The sequence below is a fragment of the Schistocerca gregaria genome, chromosome 2 (assembly GCF_023897955.1).
Source record: "Schistocerca gregaria isolate iqSchGreg1 chromosome 2, iqSchGreg1.2, whole genome shotgun sequence".
Taxonomy (NCBI): Eukaryota; Metazoa; Arthropoda; class Insecta; order Orthoptera; family Acrididae; genus Schistocerca; species Schistocerca gregaria.
The window spans coordinates 679,473,420-679,487,841 of NC_064921.1; the positions used below are offsets into that span (position 1 = coordinate 679,473,420).

The following is a 14,422-nucleotide window of genomic DNA, read 5'->3' on the forward strand; positions in this document are numbered from 1 at the left end:
TGAGGGAAAGAATTGTGTCAAAGTTAAGTAAACCTTTTATTCATTTATGTAGTAAGTTGAATAATATTTCATGCAATCTATTCTCACCGAAAAGTCAAAGAACCCACAGTTGTGGCTAGACGAAAGTAGCTTCGCCTGGTCACAACAAAGGCCATTCGGCCACCAACTGTCGCCGACACAGCCAAAGCACGCAACGCCGAGGGAAAAGAATAAGAAGGAGAAGATACTCGGTGCGATTTGAAATAAAATGAAATAAATTAACAGTAGATTACCGAATATGCTTAAGTGTTTCGTTGGTCTGTAGAGTAAATAGTTAGTAGCGTTTAGGCAGAATGAGTTAGTATTTTCAAACATGTTTGTGCTTTACATTTTTTGCCAATAGTGTGCGTTCTCTGAATGTATCTCATTGCTGGCATACCGTGCAAAGAAGTTGACGAGAACGGAAGTAATTCTTTAGCAGTAAAACAGCTTTTCAGTGATGATTATAAACACAAAAATAAATGTCTCTAGAAACGTCAAGTATTGCTTTCTAATTACAAATACTTCGATGAAAACTGTGACACAACTTTTCGTCCACTTCAGAAGATGTCAGCCCAAAACAATAGAACAAAAGTAGATATTCATGTGGACGCATGCAATAATCTATTTTGATGAAACGTTCATAGCCCTGAATACGACCGGAAATACCAGTTGAAGAATTCCCGGATACCCTGCGAAACTTATTTCCGGCGGCATATGGCTAATAAACGACGGCTACCTGATTAGTTCAGCAGGGAACTAATTTTAGCGCCGAATGGCGTCAACTGGTACTGTGCTGGAGAGAGCCATTAATACTCTGTCTCTCCTTTTCCAAATGGCGCCACAAGCGGCAAACCGACGTAAGTTTCCAATTGTGGGTCTTGAGGCTGTGCTAAGCCACAATTCAAGCCATATCCCTGTACTTTGAAATACGCACGGAAAGCGTAGCAGACAACCTGCTAAGAGTGAAATCAATTGGACAGGCGCCTGCTTTCGGTAAATATTCCGACGCCTACGTTGCTTTCCAATGGAATTCAACTATTATATATATCCTGTTATGCCATTACGAAGGATTACAGGGTAATATCAGTACAACCTTTATTTAAGCAGGGACCTCAAATTTTACAGGAGTAGTTTGTGTTGACAATTTCGGTTCTTAAAAATTAACATGAGTCCTATTTTTAGTGGGTCGGTAATTGCAGTTTTTTGAATTTTGTGCATAAAAGTAAAGCTCATAATATGATGAAGAGCACAAAAATAATATACGGAAGCACGTTCAGCAGCAAGAAATACAAGTTAATAAATTACAACAACTTAAATTTTATGAAATGTAAATGGTGTCATCAAACCAATTTGGAACGATCTTCATATACTTAAGTGAACCTATACTGCATATGTCTTCCAGAGATTTTATGAGGAATAGCACTGCTCATAATGAAAACAAGTTGTTCTCTTTAATCCAGAATCCCTGGAAAAAAGTTATTAGGGTTACGTCGCACGCCCTTCACAGCCAATTGACAAGACTGTCGTGTGGTGCGTGTGCCTTTCAGTGAATCTTAAATCTATTTGCTGTGGAAACTGAGGCACAGAATGGAAGGAATTCGTCTTACTGTAACAATGTTCGTAGTCTTGAGGTTAAAGGACTTACAGTAACAGTTGAAACTCAATCTACAGGAAAAATTCCTACAGATCCAATTAACCGATTATCGATCATAGGATACTAAGCATCTAAAAGTAAGCTATGTTAAAAAAATTCGTTTCTATAATTTTCGTTCTTTATAGTCAGTGATGACTGCATGTCTAACAAGATTTTCCATAAAGAATCACAGTAGTAAAATTATCATCAGTTACCAGTGACCGTAAATAAAATTTCAGTCATCGAACATCGATCATGTGATATCTCAGCCGACCCAAAGTAGTTGTAAGACGAGTAACGTAGACGGAGTCTTTCACAGATCCCCACAAATATAAAATCACGTACCCTGAAATCAGGCGATCTTGGAGAACAATAGGGTAACGCAGAGATCCTACATCCATTATCACCGATCCATCGTTCAGACAGCTCATTATTAAGAAGTGCTCTTACAGTTACCAATACAATGGTGTTTCGTCGTCTTCAAAATGATATTTTCCACGCGATCTCGCAATTGTAGGAAGACCTAGACGAAAAAGCGGCTGACTTGAATATATACTTATAATTTAGAGTCGTTGGTTAAAATTCACTGCAAGTTTCTGTCTTTACTCATGTTGAAGAAATAGTCTTGTGAAACCGATGAATTTTTTGAAACACTCTGTTTCATTTAGCAATACAAAAGTATTCCATTTCTCTACATAACTGCTCTCTTTGCCCTTATGTCTGCAACTAAAAATGTTTTGGCCTCATCATTTTTCTCAAATCATCGTCAAATCAATGTTTGTCGCACCACTGAAATCAGGCCCGTGTGTAATTTTGCTTAATGAATCATTGTACGTCCTTTTTATGGATATAATTATGCTGAAATAAGTAGTCATCACTAATTACAGTTACTTAAGTACCGTCACAATCTTCGACGAAAAGCAGCTTCTCCCCGTGAATTTAAAGGCATACACAGCAACCCGCAATCCATCAAGATGCAGTTACCGTAGAAAGAGATCGGCTTCGATTATGAAAGCCACCCGTGAAAAGAGCCACACGTCTCAGTTCAACTTAACGGTCTCACGGCAACGAGATTGGACAGAGACTTTCCCTCTACATTGCCAGAACATGCCATGCATGAGAAAGAAACCCTCTGCCCACAACTCATCGCACAGGACATGGACAACGATTAACAGAATTCTCGCCAGTCATGACGGAAGCGCGGACTCCCTTCATGGCTAGGGTAAGACTCCATCTGCAAAATGCTGTTGTGGAACAGACAGGTAAGCCGTTCGCCACATTGTTACAGAATATCCCAGCAGGGCGTACCGTGGAACTCTCGACGATTTCCTGATGTCAATAAAGTATGCAATTGATTGTATTACAATATTTAAATGTCTGTTTGTAAATTAGATGTGTTATTGGTCGTATTTCATTTAATATTGCGCTTAAGAAACCATACGATAAACACATAAGTAAATAAATGTTTTGAGCAAAATATTGCTGTCACACGTGTAAGCGCCTATCTGTTAATATGGTTTGTTGTGTTATTCAATCGTACCAACCATTTCCAATGCATGAAGTCAAACTGTTTAGCCTATAATCGTATGTACATATTACGAACTGAAAGAAGTGAGATGTGTTCATACATTTGTTAATACCTACGTGTCATTCAACACACATGTTATATTATTCGATCACCCGTTGATGGTTTGTGTGCTGCAGTCACCGTCCGTACTGCAACAGGTCATAGCTGATTGTGCTAAGTATACTCATATATTCAGTGGGTGGGGTCATCAAATATTCATATATGTGTGAATTCACAAGGGACCAAACTGTTGAGGTCATCGTCCCTATACACACTATTTAAACTAACTTATGCTAAGAACAAGACACACAATCATGCCAGAGGGAGGACTCACATCTCCGGCGGGAGGGGCCGTGCAATCCGTGACATGGCGCCTTAAACCGCGTCGCCACTCCACCGGCGGTAGCGTTATCGAATATTGTCCCACAAAGTTCAGAAATAAGTTGAACTGTAAGTTGATTTTTGCAAAAAGGATAACAGCAACCAGTCACTGTTAATAATGCCATTTATTTAGGCAAAAAACGCCGTTACCTGTTTCGAACCGACAGATTCATCTTCAGTCGGCTGTTCTCGTTGATTCATTGTTTACATTAATTTTCTTCTGTTTTTTTTTCTTTTTTGGACTTGTGGGAAGCTTTACGTTACGGTAGTGCCACACTACATTTCAATTGTCTACGACGTTCTTACATTGGCAGCACCAAATTTGTACCTGATGATCAAATTTGGAACTTTTTTTTCAGCGTGAATCGGTTTCGCACTAACAGATTAGAATATCTACCAGTTTCGCTGCCATGTGATGATTAGAGCCCACGCCGTACCTCTGTGAGTAGCTACTGAACAACCACCTGGTATACAACGCAGCAGCGTTCTTAATGCGCAGATAAATCGAATTAGTTTCAATTTAAGTACTTGAGCAATTCAGTATAGTGGAAACACGACCTGTCTTAGTCAGTATGTCAAATGTAAATGGCAGCAAATCAAAAAGATGTGTGTTTAGATACAGTAATTCCCGGTACCTACGGGCGTTACTTTTATGTTTTCGGACTGAAGGAGAAAAGTGAAAAGGCTTCCCGACTGCTTTCAGTTCATACAGCTCATTTCGCTCCGAGTTTTCGGAATTTTCGTCGTGGCAGTCTGCTGCCGATTGCCGGGGAAAATTCAGCAGCTGACTCGGCGCCTTTGATAGCGGAGGAGGGCTTTGTGTAGGACAGGCCGCACTGCGCCGCGACGCGCCGTGACAGTCGTAAGCCGCTCAAAGGAAGTCCCTGCCTGCCGCCGCCGCCTTAGGCGCCTCCGCCTCCACTCCCAACACGCCGCCCTAATGGAATTTGCTGGCCACTGCTGCCTCTCGCTGCCCCGTCGATACCTGCCACTATTAACATTTCTCCCCACCCACTAACCGCCATTAAAGCGTCACTGGCATTTGGTTTATGATTGGCTGGCGGCAAGCATGTTTGGAAATTAAATTGTGGTAACTGGGATCCGTCTGATTATGTAAACAACAGTATTTTCTTACTGTAATGGTTTAGCACATTTGTGCCATGAATAGTGGGTCATATTTTATTCAGTCTGGTAAGTAAATCTTTTACGGAATAGTTATCTAAAAACATTAGACCCAAAATGACTCTAATCCTGAACTTGACCAGCGTACGGTAGTTAGCTGGAAAGCAAAGCGTTCCTGTTGATTAGAATCCAGATCATTCCCATTTGCAAGAAGGGTAGGCAAACAGACCGTCAAAACTACAGGTTCATGTCGTGACGTCAGTGTGTTTATTCTCGCGTAGTACACTTCTCGAGACTTAAAATCTCCTCTGTAGATTCAATGTGGACTCTGCAAACAACGAATGCATAGAACCCAGTTCTCCCTTTTCGTGTGCGACACCCGGAAGGCAGTGCATACCACCGCCCGTTGATGCTTTATTCCCGGAACTCGCAGAAAGCCTTCGATACAATTCTGCACTGTCACCTAATGGATAAGCACGTGCGTACGGAATATCAGACGTGATTTGCGGCTTGAGTTCCTAGCAAACAGAGCATTCTTAATGGAGTGGAATCTTTATAGATAAAAGTAACTTGACGGTACCACAACGGAGTGTTAAAGTACCGTTACTCTTCACAACATTTACCACACTGCCTGTTACGATGAGTCGTAGTTCGCTACGCGTTCACAAGGCTGTCCCCTTTTCGTTTTGTCGGACGCATACAATTATGAGAATGGGGTTTCCTGCAGTATGGAGATGTGGTTTAATTCTAATGTCACTGAATAGCAATTTGAATCATATGATTTTCTACCCATTTTGACTTTTCCATTTATAGCGCCATATGCCGCGAAACTTGAGTATTTTTTTTCTGTAGAATCGGAATCTCTAATAAAAACGAAGGTTCCCATTTAAGATTTCAAACTTTCCACGCTCTCCACCCTCTCCCCCCCCCCTCACCCCCTCCTCCTCTCTACACACACACAGTCGGGGTAGGATGGGAGGTATAGTTTGGTGTTACTGGATGTGTTAGCTCCCCCCCCCCCCCCCCCCTCCGTCGAGACGAATAAATTTTTATCATACATTTTTTGGATGCGATGAGAAGTTATCGAGATATTTCAACGTATTCAGATAAACTGAAGACCCTTTATATCAGTAAACGTATTTGCTCATCTCAAAAGGAAACAGGCACTGGCCCACCGTACAAAAAAAAAAGAAAAAAATGTTTCGGTGACACACTGCTGGAATGGAAATTGAGGGATTCATCTAGGATTTGTAAATAAAGTTGAATTCTGTGTTCATCTTTTCTCAACAAAGAGAATATTAGACCCGGCTGTCCAGCAGCTAACTTGGTTACGTCGTTAGGTACAGCAAGTTTCCATTAGCATATGTTGAAACTCACCACCATTCATCTCTTGGCACTCCTTAGCCCTGATCAGCATCGAAGCTGGACTGTTAGAATTGTTGCAGTCTCATCCGAAATGAGCTGTTGCAGTTCTTGAAAGACTATTAGAATTTTTGTGATACATCTTAGACTTGAAGGCTTCCCACACAAAGCAATCGCACACTAACAGATCAAGCTGGGGCTGCGACCAGACACCTCTGCTAACTACTCTGTCAGGTTAGAACGTAGAGTAAATGTGCTTTAAGTTTCGGCCGGCTGTATGGGCAGCTGCTCCGTCTTGTTGGAAGTAAGTGTAGGTCTTTTCCTCTCCCGCTAATGCTGCCACAAATTCACGTCCAATCGTATGCACTCATCTGGGCCACTTTTATTTGCCCCACCCTGTACAAGTTGAAATACGTACTTCCAGATTGAATATTCACTCTGCGGCGGAGGATGCGCCGATTTCAAACTTTCTGGCAGATGAAACCTGTTTGTCAGATTAGACTTCGAACCTGGGACCTGACGGAGGTAAGGTTCGAGGCGTGTTTGCACAGCTTAGTTAGTAGAGCACTTGATCACGAAAGTGAAGGTCCCTGGTTCGAGTCCCTGCCCGGCACATAGTTTTAAGAAGCCAGGAATTTTCAAGGCTGAGGTCCTTTTCTAAATTATGTTTAGGATTGAAGTTTTCATTTAACCTTTAAAATTTTCAATGTGACCTCCACCTTATTCTCAACAAACTTCCATACGATAGTAAAATCCGTCCCACATCTTGCTTGTGTTCTGTTACTTTATTGTCTGCAGTTGTTGGAAAAGGAGGCACTTACGCAGAGTCCGTCATAAATCCCCTCCCTCCCCCCCCCCCCCCCCCAAAAAAAAAAAAACCTGTAGGAAGTGCACAGCCGTCCTCTAGACGGAAACAATGCAACACAGCTGCAAATGGACTGCACCCACCGAAGCATAGAAAGATAAACGCCTTTAAACAAGTTTCCTGTGGTGGTCATTTTTGCAGCAGCTGTTTATAAATTGCAGCAGTATCCAAGAATAGCACCTTTGCAAGTGAGTTTTAATTTTTTATGTATTCATACGCTTTTCGCCTTTTCGACAAGCCACCTTTAGCGAGTGTCCTGGAATATTATAGGACGTTTTCGTTGTCACATATTGGTTGTATATTTCAAACATTTAATAGTAATTTTTCATAATTAAATAGAAAGGTACTTAGAGATCAGCGTTCAATTAATTCTTTGAGAACCAAGTAGCCCTCCCTCATGTGGAAAATCGGTCTAAAGCCTCCAATTTTTCTTGTAGTTAATGTGTTTCCGTAGCATAACACTTTAACTGCCATTATCTGGGTGTAGTGTGTCATTTGTGTTTGGAAGTGTTGCAAACTTTCACAGCTTTCACTTGTTTTTTGTTTGTTTGACTATACGTGTTGATGTTGTCTGATTAAAGACAAGTTGTCGTTTAACATTGTTACCAGAAATGTCGAAACGTTTTTGATCATTTTACTTCAGAATTTTGAAACGATGCTCTTACAAACATTCGGACTGAAACCTGCTCATATCTAACACATTACGCAAAACTTTGTTAGAAGTTATTCGGCAATCTATTTCAAGTTGTTACACAGTACTTTGCGAACGCTAACAGTACTTTTCTAAACAGTAATGTACGGGTTTCCTTTTAAAAGTGACTGCGAGAAAGAAAACACTGTGCTGTGAAAATGCAAGGTTTCGTTTGCATTCCAGCAGTTAGTTTTAGTTTAACTATGAGAGCATTTAAACCATTGGACAAATTTTTTCTTCTACATATATTCTTCCTCCTAATATATAATTTAAAACGAAAATTATGTACAAAACGGTGTGTTTTTTTCTATGTTTAAGAGGAATAACGGATGTTGTATTTATACCTTATCGACTTATGATTAGAATACTATCATGGAAACTTTGCAGTCCTAGCCGGTCACAGATTAAAACTATGAAAAAAAATTGTCGTTAAAGCTACTATCATCACACATCAAGCAGCTTAAGAGGTCTCTCCCCCACCACTTTATACGGGGTGTTCAAAAATTCTCTCCGCAGTGCCGTTTGATCGTCAGCTGCGCGTGCCGTTATGATTGTTCGCCTGCCTGGATTTTTCAACGAAACAATAAACGCACGACGATACTGCAGTGATATTCTGTACCCATTCATTGCAGAACTTGTGTTAAGTGAAATACTGAACGGTTATTTTCAACAAGATGGTGCAACCGCGCATACAGCTCGCGTTTCAATGTCAGTGCTTGCTGATGTTCTTGGTGATCGCATGATTTCACAGGGACTTGGGCCTCCACGATCGCCTGACCTAACACCACCTGACATTTTCTTCTGGGTGCAGCGAAAGTAACTGTCTATAAAAACCGTCCAAAATCCAACTGAAAACTGCAATATCCACTTTCAGTGCTTCTGTTACAGAAGGAATGTTACAGCTGTTGTTTGGAAACATGATTAGACGAGCCGAATTGTGTATTCAACAACAGGGGGGATACTTTCACCATTTAATATGAAAATTTGTAAGTAAAAATGAATATTCAATAAATTAATAACTTGTATTCCTCTGAGTTTCATTTCGTTATATTCACTGCGGCATAGAGCACGCGCTGCTAACAATCATACGGCGCTGCGGAGAGCCTTTTTGAACACCCCGTATTAATGATAACAAGCAATTTACCCATTCAGTTTGTCTTCATTTCCCAACTGTGGTTTCAATAAACAAGGCTTAAAGGGAGAGAGAGAGAGATGGGAAGAGGAGATAGATAGCGAGGGGAAGGGGGGGGGGGGAATGGACAGAGAGAGGAAGAAGGGGGACATAGAGAGAGAGAGAGAGAGAGAGAGAGAGCGAGAGAGAGAGAGAGAGAGAGAGAGAGAGAGAGAGAGAGAGAGAGAGAGAGACGAGGAGAAGATGGGCAAAGAGATGTGGAGGAGGAGATTAGGACCTATATACAATTTCCGAACATATGTAGCTGTTGCGAAGCATTGCCGGGTTCGCTAGTCTGTTACATAGTCTGTTAGTGTAAACAGTGAGAAGTTGGTCATATTCGCTTGGCAGTTTAGTAGTAGTTTCTTTTCTTATGTTTGTTTCGTAAATGTTTCCTCTGCAGTTAGCAATGTCTTTCATTGTTTGTTCTAACTATTTTGATACATTTCTCTATTGTAGTAGGCTTTTAATTCATTTCTCTTAAATATGCTCTAGAAGTTAATACCTTGTACCAGATTCCCATGGTCTGCTATGTTGTTTACATCGGTTGTCGAATGTTCTGTTGGTTTTTCTTATATACCTTCCGCCACATGTGTTGCACAGTAGTTGTAAACTACTGTAATTTAAAAACCTTTTGTTGGCATGGTATCTCTATGTCGACTCGACTTACATTGAGTAATGAATGAATGAACGAACGAGCTAGCTCCACCTGGAAGTCTCATACAGGCAGCTGCATGAACCTGCAAGTTACAACTGGCGCTAGCGTGAATATTTCGTTTCGATGCGTAAATTACCATTTACCACCATCCGTATAAAATTCGGAGTCTTGAGAAAAAGCATGAGCGTTCTTGAAATGCCTTTTAGTTTCTAGACAGTCATCCCATACTTGGGGATACAACTGCTACACAGTGGCGTGATGCGAAAGAAGATAGAGGTGACGATCACTGAGCTGAATGAAATAAAATAGTCATGGCTTCTGAATTAGGACGTTCAAACTGCAAGTTGGCCGCGATGCACGCTACGAATTAGTATGAAATTTCCTGGCAGATTAAAACTGTGTGTCAGACCGAGACTCGAACTCGGGACCTTTGCCTTTCACGGGCAAGTGCTCTACCAACTGAGCTACCAAGCACGACTCACGCCCCGTCCTCAGAGCCTTACTTCTACCAGTATCTCGTCTCCAACCTTCCAGACTTTACAGAAGCTCTCCTGCGAAAGGTCCTGAGTTCGGGTCTCGGTTCGGCCCGCAGCTTTAATCTGCCAGGAACTTTCATATCAGCTCACACTCTGCTGCAGAGTGAAAACATCTCTTTCAAGAATTAGTACGGTTTGGCTTAGCGACGAAGCTCACTTTCATTTGGATGGGTTCGTCAATAAGCAAACATTGGCGAATTTTGGGGACTGAGAATCCGCATTTCGCGATCGAGAGTCTCTTCAGCCTCAACGGGTAAATATGTTGTGTGCAATGTCCAGTCACGGAATAACCGGTGCGATACCCCTTAACGGCACGGTGACTACCGAACTGTAAATGAAGGATTTGGAAGATGATTTCCTCCCCGGTATCCAATGTGATCCTGATTTAGACAAGATGTGGTTCCAGCAAGACGCAGCTCGACCCCATCGAAAAAGGAGAGTGATGTCCTGGAGGAGCAGTTTAGGGAACGAATTCCGGCACTGGTGTACCCAGAGGCCCCTGGAATGGGCCTCGATTGGACACCATATTCTCCGGATCTGAACGCATGTGACTCCTTTTTGTGGGGCTATATTGAAGACAAAACCACTGCTGAGCTGAAAAGAGAAATTCAGCAGGTCATCGACAGCATAGATGTTCTGATAACACAGCAGGTCATGCAGAATTTAGCTATGCGTCTGCGTCACATCATCGCTAATGATGGCAGGCATATCGAAGATATCATAACCTGAATCGGAATATGTTAAGTGACGTATACACGTTGAATAAAATACGCGCACGCCGTAGTTTGTAACTAATGTAAGTTTTTTTCATGTAGTTCAGTAATCGTCGCCATGTCGCTGCGCTATGTTGTTGTTGAGAGGTGGGTGCGCCTGTGTGCAGAGTGGCGCGCCACCTGTCAGGCGTGCCCGACGGCGGCGAGGGCGGCGCGGAGCCGCATCGCGTGCGTCACGGCAAGGCGCGCCACCACCAGCACCAGCACCAGGGCCGCCCCGCCCCCACCCCCGCCGCCCCCGGCGCGCCGACCGCAGCCGCGGCCGCAGCTGCCGCCACCGCCGCCCCGGTCGCCGCCGCCGCCGCCGCCGCGCCCGACGTCGACACCGGCTCTGACGCGGCCACCACCACCGCCTACATCCACGAGCCGGGTAATGTTACTTGCCTCTGGCCGAGGCTGCCGGGTACACTGTCTGATGTAACTAACCTGTTACTACGGGTTATTACGTTATTATTGGTAATGTAAATACTTATTGCCTGTGAAGTTAACGTGAGAAGATTAGGGTCGCCACTGCCTCTAACCGTACAACTAATCGAAAGTTTGGTCGAGTCGGAAAGTAAACTAATTTGATCACAGACCAAAAACTCACAAAAATGCATACGTTGTGATGTCGCTCATAGAGGATACGACGTAATTAATAGTATTGCCCGTGCACTGTTCACGACAATGAAACATTTAAAATAAAATAGAAAGTGCATGAAAACTGCAGTAGATCAGCTCCCAGCAACACACCTGAAAATAAGACTTTAAAAAAATGGCTCTGAGCACTATGGGACTTAACTGCTGTGGTCATCAGTCCCCTAGAACTTAGAACTATTTAAACCTAACTAACCTAAGGACATCACACACATCCATGCCCGAGGCAGGATTCGAACCTGCGACCGTAGCAGTCGCACGGTTCCGGACTGCGCGCCTAGAACCGCGAGACCACGGCGGCCGGCATAAGACTTAATCTAAAGCATTTGTTATAAAATATAAGGGGAGACTAATCACTGGACCTGTGCGTAAGGAAACGCGTTGGATGTGCTAACGGGAAACGTAATCTCGGAACACAAGAGGAAATTGTAGATAAAATCATTTATTCCTAAGATAAGGATGTGAGGCAGTATCGTGGCCAAGTTGCAACAATTTCACATCACAAAATCATGAACAGTTAACGTTCTTTAAAACAAACATGAGACCGGACACTTAGTGATGACGGTAGCCCAACCAAACTTTAATGTTCAACCACGTGGTCGGCTCCCCACGGACGAAAGATACGTAAAGCAAGGAAAATGTACGAGAAGGCAAAGCTATTAATATTTAGAAAAATGAAAGCTTATACAGGCACAGCTGAAGGCAAACAGACATTCATACAGAAGCGAGTGCTCACTTCTTATCGACACCTTTGTGTGGCGCTCTTCCGGTGGATCCAAGTCTGCTATCGAAATTTACTAAAAGGAAAATCTGCCAAAGTTTTGCATTCCTTGCTGCGACAAGGCAAAGCAATTTTACAGAGCTGAAAAGCGAGACCAAAAGCTAACAGCTCTCCCCTCGCCAAGGAACAATGCGCCACGCGGTCGGTCTAACTCACCCTTCTTCGACTGGAGCACAGCTGTGGACGCTTTCCGTACCGACGGCAGACTGCCTCCCTCTTCTTCTCCAGCCTCTTCCACCCTCCGCGTGGCCCGGAAAACCCAAAGATGCCATTTCCGCCACCAACCAAACGCAGGTGGATTTCTCACAAGTAGCGGAAACCTCTTTGCCGACTTGACCACTACGAGAGTTGGGTATTCTGTACAACTGCTGCTGAAACTGTACGACTGTCGCAGACTTTCTGCAGCAGACTACGCCACCGTCTAGCAACGTGACACACAACCTCATTCATTCAATCACACCACTATGATAATTATGAGAAAAGAGAAACAAGGAAGGAAAGAGAAATACTAGTGAAAATGGGCTAGTGGACTAATGAAAGGTGGCTACAGGACCCTTTCACTGATCAAAACTAACCGGACACATATTATTGGCCATTAGTGTGTGTGTCCACCTTCTCCCTTTATGATGGCTTGAACTCTGCTGGAGGCACTTATAGTGAAGTGTAGATGAATGGCCGTCCAGTCTTCTTCAAGAGCCGAAACCGTGGAGGAGTGATGCTGGATCTGGAGCGAAATCGACGTCGTAACTCACGCTAACGGCGTTCCCTTGGGTGCAGTTCGGGTCTCTCGGCACGAAAGTCCACTTCAGTAATGGTACTGTACACAAACCATTGCCTCGTAGGTGCTTTATGATAGGCTGCACCGTTGAGCTAATACAATCATCGTCTTCCCACTATTCGTCTACTGTACACAACACTCATTTCTGTAAAATTTGTTCATGTTTTTGTGCACCAAACGTGTCCATAAGCACGATAACAGAACCACGCTCCAACCACGAAAAATATCCAATCCCTAATACCACCGTACCTCACTTTCGGCACTACACAAGATTCAGGCATTCGCCAAACTCAGACCCTTCCATCCGATTGCTACAATGTATAAAGCGATTACTCACTCCAAATCACCCGTTTCCGGCCAGTCACTGTCCATTGGCGTCGGTCTTTACATCACCTCAAGGGCCGCTTAGTTTTGACGACAGAAATGTGTGGCCTATGATCTACCATTACCCAATTCTTTTTAATTACCTACGTACACTAAATATGTTAGCCGGACTGATAGCAGTACTCTGGAACTTAGCAGTGACTACTTCCGCTGATCTCATGCGCTTCTTACAACCACCCTACGCAATGTTCAACCATAGCTGTCCTCGAGTACATGAGGTCTCCTTGGTCTTGGTTTAGCTGTATCTGTCCCTTCACATTCCTACTTCGCAGTCACATCACCAACAGTCGGGCACCTTTAGACGTTTTGAAATGTCCCTGATGGATTTGTTACTCAGGTGACATCCAGTGACTACTCCAAGTTCTAAATCACTGAGCTTTTTTATATGCTGATGAGTCCGCCTCTCGTGATATCCAGTGATCATTTCCGCATACGGATATCCGGATACTTTTGATCAGCTGGCATACGTCACAGTGCCTGAATGATAACATTCTGCCACTGTCGCTGTCATTCGAGGGTTAAAACATCCCTTTATTTTATTTTCCTTACTGCAATCTTTTGACTGTGAAGACTTACATATGTTTGGCCCACTTACAGTCATTTTTATGCATAGTGCCTTTGGAGAGTCGAAGAATAAAATCATTCAAATAATACTGTAAACGTATTAATATGGTCGTATTACAGTACTTCACTTCAGAAGCATGACAAGTGCGTAATACCTTCAGCTGCTAACGGGCTTTGATATATATATATGGGGACAGATGAAAATGTGTGTCCCGACCGGGACTCGAACCCGGGATCTCCTGCTTACATGGCAGACGCTCTATCCATCTGAGCCACCGAGGGCACAGAGGGTAGCGAGACTGCAGGGACTATCTCACGCATGCCTCCCGCGAGACCCACATTCTCACGTTGTATGTCCACACACTATATTCGTAGTGTCCCACCCCAACACACTCATTACTCATCGAAGTAATTCCTACCAAATCCTGTAAGAGTTCGGGGAGTATGTGTGCATCCGCACAGAAGAAGGAGGTCATGACCGGTGTTGCCAGAACTATAC

The 14,422-nt window shown here is 43.3% G+C and overlaps 1 protein-coding gene and 1 non-coding gene across 2 annotated transcripts in view; one reads left to right on the forward strand and one right to left on the reverse strand.

Moving 5' to 3' along the window:
- The window catches only part of LOC126334751 (uncharacterized), a 475,549-nt gene that overhangs the window by 429,694 nt on the left and 31,433 nt on the right, over positions 1-14,422 (forward strand). The window contains exon 4 of the mRNA XM_049997319.1: positions 10,888-11,150. Within this exon, the coding sequence (XP_049853276.1) occupies positions 10,888-11,150 (263 nt within the window). The remainder of the gene's footprint in view (positions 1-10,887; positions 11,151-14,422) is intronic.
- Trnat-ugu (transfer RNA threonine (anticodon UGU)) lies at positions 14,132-14,206 on the reverse strand. Its single transcript has one exon. It is a non-coding gene; the product is annotated as a tRNA-Thr (tRNA).